The sequence below is a fragment of the Pogonomyrmex barbatus genome, unplaced genomic scaffold, assembly GCF_055798465.1.
Source record: "Pogonomyrmex barbatus isolate J1 unplaced genomic scaffold, ASM5579846v1 scaffold15, whole genome shotgun sequence".
NCBI classification, from domain to species: domain Eukaryota; kingdom Metazoa; phylum Arthropoda; class Insecta; order Hymenoptera; family Formicidae; genus Pogonomyrmex; species Pogonomyrmex barbatus.
Window position 1 is genome coordinate 1,797,192 of NW_028297111.1, and position 11,844 is coordinate 1,809,035.

At 24.4% G+C, this 11,844-nt stretch overlaps 2 protein-coding genes across 3 annotated transcripts; both read right to left on the minus strand.

The window, feature by feature from the left end:
• Nucleotides 1-7,168: 7,168 nt before the first annotated feature.
• On the minus strand, nt 7,169-9,909 carry LOC105425430 (pre-mRNA-splicing factor ISY1 homolog). 2 transcript variants are annotated; one of them, XM_089073495.1, is made up of 4 exons: nt 9,216-9,909; nt 9,006-9,028; nt 7,991-8,309; nt 7,169-7,910 (listed from the first exon to the last, which is right to left on the minus strand). In XM_089073495.1, the coding sequence occupies exons 1-4, from the start codon at nt 9,216-9,218 to the stop codon at nt 7,548-7,550; spliced, it is 708 nt and encodes a 235-aa protein (XP_088929621.1). In that variant the 5' UTR covers nt 9,219-9,909; the 3' UTR covers nt 7,169-7,547. The 2 variants fall into 2 exon arrangements, with proteins under 2 accessions (XP_088929621.1, XP_025073642.2); XM_025217857.2 differs by having other exon boundaries at nt 9,161-9,909.
• A 151-nt stretch (nt 9,910-10,060) lies between these two features.
• mRpL39 (mitochondrial ribosomal protein L39) lies at nt 10,061-11,841 on the minus strand. The gene is made up of 3 exons (XM_011636187.3): nt 11,590-11,841; nt 10,772-11,423; nt 10,061-10,460 (listed from the first exon to the last, which is right to left on the minus strand). Exons 1-3 carry the CDS (start codon nt 11,613-11,615, stop codon nt 10,104-10,106), a joined length of 1,035 nt encoding a protein of 344 aa, XP_011634489.2. The 5' UTR covers nt 11,616-11,841; the 3' UTR covers nt 10,061-10,103.
• Nucleotides 11,842-11,844: the final 3 nt, after the last annotated feature.

The window sequence follows — 11,844 nt, forward strand, 5'->3', positions numbered from 1 at the left end:
ATCCAAAAAAGAATTTATTTTGAAAAGGTAGATAAAGATTAATTAAGTTCTTATTTATAAGTTAATAAAGATTTATCTCTATTTTATCGCCAAAAAATTGCAAGTCAACTTATTATATATTATTGACAATCTACCAAACATTATTTCTATCTTATTCTACACTTATTAATTTTAATATTAAATTTATATTTAATATTTATATTTAATAACTTAAAAATTCTATTATAAATTTTGCAAAAATCAGAAACTTTTAAGTATTATATCAGTTATTATTAATATTATTAATTTGAATAATTTTTATATTTGGTTCAGATAATTAAATTTGCAAAAGATTTTATAAAACATTTGTTAAAAATTTTCTCAACAAAAATTTATAAGCGAACTTAGTAGTAGGGCTAATATTAGACATTTAAAAAATTCTTAAATTAAAATTGAAAACAATTAAAAAATGTTTAATTATTTTTGATATTTAAAGCTCCTATTAATTCAACACAAAGCGAAAAAATATATAATAAAAGTTTTTATAAAATACTTACAAAATTCTTACAAAATAAATTAAAATAGAAATATTTTTCAATAACATTTTCAAGTACCATATCTTTGTTAAAATGATGTCACTAATTATCTAGTGATGTTACATAATCAAATAAAATTTAAAATAGTGTTTTTCTTCGTGATGTCTAATGATATTTTACAAAAACATAATTTTTAAATTATTTTTTTATAAATTAATTTTTCTGTGTAATTGTTAATTAAAAATGTAAAAACAAACATTTGTTACAAATTCATTTTAACTTCTTATAATTTTCTACATATACAAGATGGCCAGTAATAATTGTATCTCCAAGAAGGAAGGGTGTGCGTTATTTTATGTTATTAAAACATTCAAAATGTTATTAAAATGTCATTAAAAAGTTGAAAAAGTTAAAAAATAACGTCTTTCTAATAACTTAAATATTGACATCGGTCCGTGACATTTGTCCGTCTTTCTTATATTATTTTAATGTTGTTATATTGGTCATTTTTGATCATTTTTTTTTATATTTTTGATCAAATTTTGGTGTCATTTTAACATATATTTATTCGCTGAAGATTTGCAATTGATGAAGAGATTGAGAATAGATGTGTAAAATACAAACTTTCATTTTATTTTGATAAATAAAGAATAATATTTATAAAGTTATATTTATGGTAAATAAAAATATATAAAAATCAAATTGTATTTTCATTATTTATTAGTACTTATTATTTATTAATTTATTAATTATCAAAGCAAGAGTTCGATATATTTTACAAATTTGTATAAATTAGAAATATTATTTTATAGAAAACTATAAGCCTTGCTCAAAAGTATTAAGTATTTATAATATTAAGTATTTTTTTTTATTTATCTGGAACTCTCTTCTCTATATATTTCCTATCGGTTATCAGTTATGTATAACTTGTTATATACAAATTTAAAAGATTTTGAAATAAAAATAATTCATGGCAAATGAAAAACATAGATAAAAGAAGAGATAAGATTCTAGATAATTCAAAAAAATATAGAAGAAAAAATAGGAAAATGTAGGCTTAATATTTTTGGACAAAATTGTATTTTTTTATTTTTTTTAATATAACTTATAAGAATTTTCATTATGTATTTTTTCGCTTTAGATATTATCAATCCATATGACCATTTTCAGTACTTAAAAGCTTCTAGAACTTAATTAATAATTATAATAATAGATATTCTGAGGAATCGGAGAAATTTTTTTAAGTTTAATCTCCAAAATAAATTCTTTTAATGATTGAAAATTTTAACAAAATGTTGCGTGTACACACACACACACACACACACACACACACACACACACACACAGTCCCATTTTAATTTTCGCATCGAAATATCTCGAAAAATGTAATAGATTGAAAAAAACATTTCAAGCAAACTTTATAAAATTTCGAGGTAGCCACATGATATTGATTATAATATTAATTCATTCGCAAATGGTGTCATTATCAATTTATCCACCATATCACATACAACCATATTTTTTTAAACGGAATCATATAATTTCTGTCACGTAAAATCTTTATAATGAAGATGGAAGTATAATTGTCAAAAAGTCAATTATAAAATATTTTATACTTTATGTTAGAATATGCCAGATTAAAGTCTAAAATATCGTAAACTATTGTAATAATTGTATCGTAACATTTTATATTCATAACTAGAGAAATTATATTGTGTAACAAAAAATTAATATATAATATATAATTTCATTTTATATATAATTCCATAAAATAACATTAAAAATAACGCCCATAAAAAATCTTATTAGCAACTATCTATAAATGAATCAATATCATAATCATATAACTTTCAAGATCTTATAACTTTTGTCTGAAATGCATTTCTATATATTTCATATTTTCTAAAATATTTCAATGTGAAAGTTAAGGTGGAACATCCTGTGAGCGCGTACGCGCGCGCGCGCGCGCGCGTGTGTGTGTGTGTGTGTGTGTGTGTGTATGTGTGTGTGTTTAATTCCGAATAGATTATAAACATTCCATTTTCAATATATTATATGCTATAGGAATACTGTAGTATTCATTTAACATAACTTTTTTGATCATTTTGATTCAGATATCTCAAAATTGTGATGTAACAAAATATTATGAAGACAAGAAATATATTCAACAAAAAAAGTTATGAAGCATAATAATTGCTTTTTTAGGTTTAATAAAATCAATTTCTGTTTAAATTACACTATTATAACTTGGGCATGCATGAATGAAACATAGATAGTAAGAATTAGTATGCATAATAACATTAATTTAAAAAAAAAATATCAATGTCTGATGATGATGAGAGTTTAATTTAATGCTTAGTTGACAATTTAAGCTAAGATTAAAATATATGTGTAATTAACTTGACCAAAATAATAACAAACTTTATGTAAGAAAAAAACATTCCTATTTAAATAAAATCAACAATTTATAGCTACTAAATTATATTATTGTTAATAAATTAACATTAAATATTGCTAACATTGCTAATATTAAATTAAATGTCCTTAGAATATTTTATATTATTATTTTGCAAATCAATTTTTATTATTTTATAGAATCTATATCACACATTTTGTCTATTGAGATGCTCTTAATAATTGTATATTTATTTTATATGATTTTATATGATACACTAACCAATCCGTTTAATTCAATTTTTTAATGTTTAACTAATATCTTATGTTTCGTTCAAGTATGCCTAAAAAGAAAATTTGGATGGATTAATAACAAATTAATAACAAATATAGTAATAAGATAAAATTAAGAGATAGGTATTGATGCTTAAGATGGTTCGAGAATGGATTGATACATGCACAGGCTATGGCATGACGACGGTGAAGATTTAGTAAGATTTCGGCTCGAAATGGAATACGAGACCAATTCAACGAGAATGACAATTCAATGACGCACAATGATTCGCAAAACGCACTTCGTAAACATAAATGTGATTGTAGAATCAATATATTATAATTGAAATAGAAACATATACAATCACGCAAAAAATATGACATAATTTATGTATTAATATTAGAATTTTTTAGCAAGGGGTTCCTCCATCATAATTACAATCAGGATTGGAAAATAATACGTTACCTATAATGGCCGTTACCGCTTCCATTACTTTTTTCCATTTGTAACGGTAACAGTAATGTTGTTATATTTTTACAATAACGGTAACAAATTTGTCATTATTTTTATCGTTACTTTAGTCCTAGATTAGTCTCAGTATGTCTAATTAAACTTAATTATTCCATTGGAACAGACCAATGGTGAGACCGATCTTATTATCTTTATATTTGTTCAATAAATAAAATGACGCTGACCGCGTTTATTGTTAGTGGCGTATTTACTTACTTCTTCACTTACTTTTTTATTCCAAAACGTATTGTCCTTTTTATTTGAAATCTTAGCACATACTACACACACACACACACACACACACACACACACACACACACACACACACACACACACACATATACACACAGTTTTTTCTAATTTTTTCATGTCATATTTTAATATTATATTAGAATTATATAGAAACTTGATTATATAAAAACTTGAAATCTTTTAAATTGCAATGTTGAAGTATTATTGCATGAAAAGAAAACTTCCATTTAATTTTAAGATTTAAAATACAAACACAAATTTAAAATCTAATTAAACTTATTTTAGTGTTACAAAAAAAGTAACGAAAAAGTAACGAATCGTTACTTTTCAAGTAATGGTAAAGATAACGCGTTATTTTTTAAAATCAGTAATGTAAGTAACGATAACAAGTTATTTTTTACAAAAAGTAACGGTAACGGTAACGCCTTACTTTTTTGAGGTAATATTCCCAACTCTGGTTATAATACATTAGAAAACAAAAAAATAGAAAATTAGATATGGCGATAAATTTATGCTCAAGTTAGATTATGAGAAACATTTATTTAATATAATATAAAATTAATAATAATTATTTAATAAAATTATAATTATAATTATAATTTAAAATTATAATTATAATTATTTAATATAAAAATATACAGCATAATAAAAAATTATACATATATATTTCATTCTTTTTCTTCTTTCTTATAGATTTTTAAACTAATTAAAAATATACATCCTTTAACAAATACTATTCTTATATCTTATATTCTTATATTCTTATATAATACTATTCTTATTCTTTAGCAAATATTATATTTATTCTTTTCATATCTTCATAATTTTTTAAAATCTTTAAAAAAAGTTTGATTAGCTTTTTATTTCTCATATTAAAAATTATACAAATTTTTTTCAATTATCTGAGCATGATCAGAATAATTTATGCGATTTCATATTAATATTATTAAAATAAAGGTTTATCTATAGTAATATGGAAAATAGTTTTAGATCAATATCATTAAGGAACCCTTGAATCAGCGGACAAAGCCAGCGACTGATTAACAGATAAACAGATATTGTGAATCATTTAATGCTTGACTTTTTCAAGCCTCTAGTAGTAAATTTTCATCATGATTATATATTGATCCATGCTCGAACTATTTTTTCATTTATATTTTAGAAATAAAATAATTGCAAGGACTCAGAATCTCCTTTATGATACGAAAAATTGTTATTATATAACATAAACTCTTTACATATATATATATGTGTAAAAATACACATATGTGTGTGTGTGTGTGTGTGTGTGTGTGTGTGTGTGTGTGTAAAAAGAGTTTGTGTTATATAACAATTTTAAAAAATTATATGAATATAAAAATACAAAAGCAAATCATTCATATTAAGATAGAAAATTATTTCTATTTCTAAAGTTAATTTTTCAGTCTATACTGATTATGTATTTTTTCTTTTCAAGAATTTACTATTGTATTGAATTTACTATATTGTTAAAATTTTGAATCTTTTTTAAGTCTGTATGAATCGACATAAACATTTTTGGCGTTATTATTTTTATTAAAAATATTATATATTTTTTATAGCATAAAAAAAAACGGGCTAAATGGCAAAATAATCGATATTTCAAGTATACTGTAATTATGAGTATCATATGTACATGTATATTATGTGTATATCAATTGTATTGTATACAGGGTGTCTAATTTTAATGAAAACAACTATGTATTTTCTAATCATGACATTGTACGAAAAAATATATCAGATAAAAGTTTTAAAAGTTTATGAGAGTATTATAATGCTATTAGTTTGATATTGAATAGCTATTTGAAGATCCTATGAAAATCATCGTTATTTTTTTAAATAGAATATGATTTTTTTACATAATATGATTTATCTGCAATTATTCTGCATATGAAGATATTTTTATTAAGAAATACCTCTACAATTATAAAAAAATTCATAGTTTACAAAGTATTTTACATTTTATGTCAGACTATGCTAGAATAAAGTATAAAATATTGCAAACTATTGATTTTTTTGATAACTTTACTATTTTTATATGAAATAACAAAAGATATCACATTATTAAAAAAAAAATCAGATTCTACTGAAAAAAAAATAACTTTCATGTGATCTTCAAAGAATTGTTCATCATCAACATCATATCAATAGGAGTATAACACATCTCTCTTTTAAAATTTAAAAATTTTCATTTTATACATTTTGTATAATGACAAATTTATGAGAAATATATATAAAGCTGTCTAAAATGACACCCTGTACACGTAGCATTTGTAGCGATTTGTTTCACATATTGTTAGTTGATATTATTTTAAAGAGTATCTCTGAGTCCTAACAATATTATCGTATAAATGTACAGTCTGCTTATAAACGGCACGATGCTAAAAGAAGAGAAGCGTTAAATATTTAAATCGATTAAAGATATAATATGTCATTCTCTCAATTTAAGATTATCAAATATTTGTTTTCTATAACACAGAGTGAAATTAAGAAATCCTAAGAATTCCAATCAGCACATTTCTTGAGTCTGAGTAATACATTACAACATATATTAAATTAGCAAGTAGTTTTGTAACTTTTAGATCTTTTACTCTCTCAAGTAAATAATGGTGTAAAATAAAATTGTGATAATGTTAATCTTACCATGTTTTTCACTTTGAGAGATAAGCCGATGCTGTTAGATAGACATAAAATATGAAAAATTACAAGATTTGTCTTGTTTTATATTTTCATCCCACTGGGATTTGCAATATTACATCTTTAGAAAATCCGGCAAAATTTTCATGATAAGTTCACTTTTTTATATATTCTTTAACACCTAGAAATTAACAATCATCAGCTTAAGATTCAGACAAAAATAAATTACAAAGGATCTGTTACATACATTATTAAATTTCATATTATTAATATTTTAAGTAATCGAATTTTTTCATTTGTAATTTTTTCGATTAAAACAGAATTGTTCCAAAATTTAATACAATTTTCATGTTTGTTTTAAAATAAATTGTTTTTTTTTATTTTTTGAAAATCTGATTATTCTAATTTTGTTATTATGCTCCAGAATTAAATAAGAATTATTCCTTAATCGATGTTTGCAGTATCGAAAGGATAAGGGAGCTAAAGTCAAAATATCTAGAATATCTTCGCAATATTTCAGCAAAGTATTTATTGGAAAGGAGATATTTAAATTTTCTTACAAGAAAAATTTAGTGTAATATATCTACCCTGTTATTTTATTTTGTTATTGAATAGATTTGTTATTGAATAGTTTTATTTATTACACAAGATGATAAGAAGAAAAATATCAGATATCGCGAAGATTATAAACAGACTATCTTTGGCTTTTTATCTATATTTTCATCTATGGCACCTGTTTCTCTCAACATTCAAATTTGAATGTTTACTGCACAAACTAATTATCTTGATCAATGTTATTATATGCTTATAAATTAATAATAACTATATTTATCGCGTTTTATAAAAATGTATTCTAATATATAATTAAATTAAGAATAAATTTATTAATAGTTAATATCGCAATTAATACTTCAATCCATATTTTAAATAAAATTTCAACCTGCATTTTAATCTAGTCCATATTTTTCCAGCAGTTCTTTTTTTTTTCTAGCCAATAGAGCTTCTTGAATATCATGTTGTGAAGGAATCACTTTCTGTGCTGTTGTCTCAATATCAATCTCCAGTTCCTTTTCATGAGATATCCATTCCTTAATACACTTTTCTCTTGCTTCTTGTTCAGCTTTTTGTTCCAATGGTATCAGGATCCCATCATCATCATCCATATAACCATAATAATCTGCATCGATATCCTTCATCAATTCTGCACGAGTTTTTCGAGGTGGTGGTGGTGGTTCTTGCTCAAATAATTCTCTAACACCTGGTAATTCTTTAGCAGCGCCGAAATATTTATAACCTCGATTACCAGGAACCTATAATTTAATCAAAATACATAAACAATTGATAAATTTCTGACAGTTTGCAGAGATATAAAATATATTTGTAACTTCACCTCACGTCCTTCATGATCTAACATACGAGGTCCAACTCTAGAATAATCAGGCCCCCCAAGCTCTTTTATTTGTGTTTCCCAATGTCGTTTTTCTCTAAGCAATTTATTAATCTCGTCATTTAAATCACGAATACGGAATTCTCCAAGGCCAGCATTTTGAATTTGGGCAACTTTCTTTGCAATTTCTCTAATTATTTGAGTTCGCCACTTTTCAGCCTTGCGTAAGTCTCTGCATTCTGAAGCTAGATATGGTCTCCGTTCTTGTTCTTTCTTTATTCCTTCATTATTTTGTGCTGCTCTCCAACGAGCAAGTGTTGTCCTAAAATTATTATCAATATTATATACATTAATTTTATGTACACATATATATATATATATATATATATATATATATATACATATATATAAAATACAGTGAAATGTTATGAATGTCTTGCCATAAATAACCATCCATTTTTTTTAACATAAAAATAATTCGTCATAACAAAAACATTAAATTAAATAGTTTAATTTAAACTTTAAAATTCTAATATGACTAATTTCTGATTTTTATATAATCAAATACTGTGATCAAATAACATCTTGTTACATATAAATTATTAATGTAAGAGTCAAAAATTAAATTAAAAATAACAGGTTGATAGGAAACTTCAAAAAAAGATTCATATAATTTATGATTTGGTCAAATTATACATTATCATATTTATTCTGAATAATGTTACATGTTCATTATATAAAAATATTCATATTAAAAGTAAAAAATTTAAGCATCTCTTTGTTTTTCAACAGGTTCAAGATAATTTTTATGATCAATCATTATGCTTGAAATAGAATTCATTTTAAACTATTTCATTTAATATAGTTTAATCACACTCTCTCTTCGAATTAGAAGATAAGTAATGCCGCTTTCTCTCTTTTTCCTTGTCTGAGAGACAATATTAATTAAACATATTAAAAATTAATTAAAATGTATTAACAAATATATAATAAGTTTATACAATAGTATCATACTTACATAGCCTTTTCTGCATTTCGTGCCTATAATAAGAAAACAAAATATATTTATTAAATGCGATAAAAATTATGTATTTAAAATATATATTTTATATATGTATATATATATATATATATATATATATATATAAAATAAAAGTATTTTACATATCTCACCATTTTTAATTTATATTTTTAATGTAAATTTTCATATATTAATTCATTAAATTACCATTATTAACAATTGCTCTTAAATTGATATGATGAATATGCAACAGTACTACTAAATAAAAATAAAATTATTATGAATTAATATCAATAAAGAGGTAATTATTCAATTTAGTTTTTCCAGCTCCAACATTGATGAAATTATTTAATACATTTTATATGAAATAAAAAGATCCGGCAGAAAAAATGTCACTCTATTCCACGAAGCAAAATATTAGCGCAGTATATACAATACAGTATATACAATAGTATATAAGCAGCCATCGACTAGATTTTCAGATTACTTGCAGTGAATTTCGGAACGCAGCCGATGTGTACGAAATTGAACTACACATGCGCGAGTTAAATAGGTAACCAATCAGGGATCTGCTCTTTATTGCTGCATTGAACTGCACTAAAATGTTCTATCTCGCTTTCATCAATTTCAAATATATTTCGTTTTAAGTACAACGGATGTATTACATACACTAGGGCTGAAAATCTAATATACGTGACCTGAACTATATATTTCAGTACTGCCAGTGAATATCGGAACGCAGCCTAGTTCAAAAATTGCCTAGTTAAAAAAACAAATTTTATATCACTAAGTTTATATTTCACTTTTCCTCTCTTTTATCATTTCCTTTAATTAACTAATAAATTATACTAATGTACATTTAATGTCTTTTCTCTGTAATATTATCGTTACATTTCTTCATGATGCACCATGAACTTGATTTATGAACAGACATCTTTCCTTATATTTTTTTTTTCTTTAATATCTTCTTCTATCTTTTAATTCTATCTTCTAATTCTAATTCTAGTAAGAAAATAACAATGTAATAAAAAATTAAAGAATAACATATGACATTTAACACCAGTAAAAGATGTATTTATTTATATGAAAACTTTCTTAGATTGTAGACTGTTTAATTCGCGGTGCCGCTATATTGATTGTTTCATCTTCTATTTGAGGTTGCCATGTAGAAGTGTTTAGTTTCTTAGCACGTTTTTCCAGGATACCATAGGCAAAATGATTAAGTAGGACACCTTTAGGCAGGGCAATGCCTTGAAAGCGATACAGACCATCTATAGGTCCATTTGTGAGTTTATGTATTGCTGATACAGTAACACGTCCTATCAAGCCGTTATTACCCACCATAGGGCCTTTGCTAATATCCACATGGTCTCCCAAACGATATAATGTTATTTTATTGTTATTATTGGATTTAGCAATATTGGGTATCTGCTGAGATTTAAAAGGATTATCCTGGAAATAGAAATATAAAAATATTTGAACAAATCAGTTTTATGTATGTGAAACGTCTTTCTAATAAGTGTTAAAACAAATTTTTTCATACAATTTGCTTTAATCTCTTGCAAAATATTCAATTTTTAAATTATCGTAAATTCATAGAAATATAAAAAATGGAAAAATTTATTTTATCCTATATATTTCGTATCTGTTATATTACAAAAATAATACACACGCGCATATGCGCACGTACTTAAATAGAAATTTATGCACAAAATTTAATTGACATTCTTAATAAATTATCAATTAATCTTATTCTATTTTACCTGAAACATATCCAATGCAATACTGCATGGTACTTCTAACCTTTCCAATGGTATTTCACGATTTGTTAATTTAACAAAGAGTGCAGACATAGCACGTAATTCAGAATCAGTTGGCTGCCAGTCTGGCAAATCAATAAATACATCATAAATAAAACTACCTGAATTAATTGTTGGAACAGGAAAGCTATGTAAGTATATATTTATATGGTCTTTGAAAGCAGTATCTGCCACAGCACCCAGGATAAATGAACAAGTCCGCCAGAAAGCATAATTAACTGCATTTATTCGTGGACTTTGCATGGTTACTAGTTGTAACTCACAGTTGTTTATAAGTGGTCTATGCATATCCCAAATGTGGTTATCCACCAGAGCAATAGCAGACATCCTAGCAACACTTTCAGAAATATGTCTAGCGCAATCATATGGTGTAGAGATATTCTGATTCATCACCATAACAATTTCATCCTCAGCTGACTTATATTTCACTTCTATCTTTTGAATTCTACCTAATTCTGAATGTTGCCTTCGCTTTTCTTCATCGAAAAGTTGATTCTTCCGTTTTCTTATTTCTGCTTTAGATAGTGTACCAGAATATCTTGAAGACACAAACTGTGTTAATAATTTCAAACCACTTGTACAAAATTTCTTGTATCTATATGATAAAATATTTTCAATTAATACAAATAGTCAAAACTATACACAAATAATCATGATAGATAAAAAATGCTTTCAATTTTAAGAATATCAAACAGATTTTTAAAAATTTTTCAAATATTTTAACAAAATAAAAATATACTTTTATACCTATTTATACATACTCATGTAACATGTTGAAATGTAACATTAAGGTTAATATTGCGAGATAGAATTATATAAATTTTATGCTTAACATGCGCATCCGTTCATTTAAAAAACAAAATTAATCATTGAAATCAATTATTTTACAGCAATAACTGTATTATTTATTAACTAGAATTCTTATTTGTAGAAAAATTATAATGATCACTAATAAAAATTCATTTTTAGAAAACCTCTAGTAGAGGGATAGACACTAGTGCTGCGTTCCGATATTC

What these genes read in the sequence shown, in the direction of transcription:
- LOC105425430 (XM_089073495.1), bottom strand. An exon ending in CGAAATGCAGAAAAGGCTAT is followed by an intron (nt 8,310 to 9,005) that starts GTAAGTATGATA and finishes TAATAATTTTAG; the next exon opens with GACAACACTTGCTCGTTGGA. An exon ending in TAGATCATGAAGGACGTGAG is followed by an intron (nt 7,911 to 7,990) that starts GTGAAGTTACAA and finishes ATTAAATTATAG; the next exon opens with GTTCCTGGTAATCGAGGTTA.
- mRpL39 (XM_011636187.3), bottom strand. Translation starts at nt 11,615, where the DNA reads ATGTTACATTTCAACATGTTACATGA. An exon ending in CATTTCAACATGTTACATGA is followed by an intron (nt 11,424 to 11,589) that starts GTATGTATAAAT and finishes TTTATCATATAG; the next exon opens with ATACAAGAAATTTTGTACAA. An exon ending in TTGCATTGGATATGTTTCAG is followed by an intron (nt 10,461 to 10,771) that starts GTAAAATAGAAT and finishes TTCTATTTCCAG; the next exon opens with GATAATCCTTTTAAATCTCA.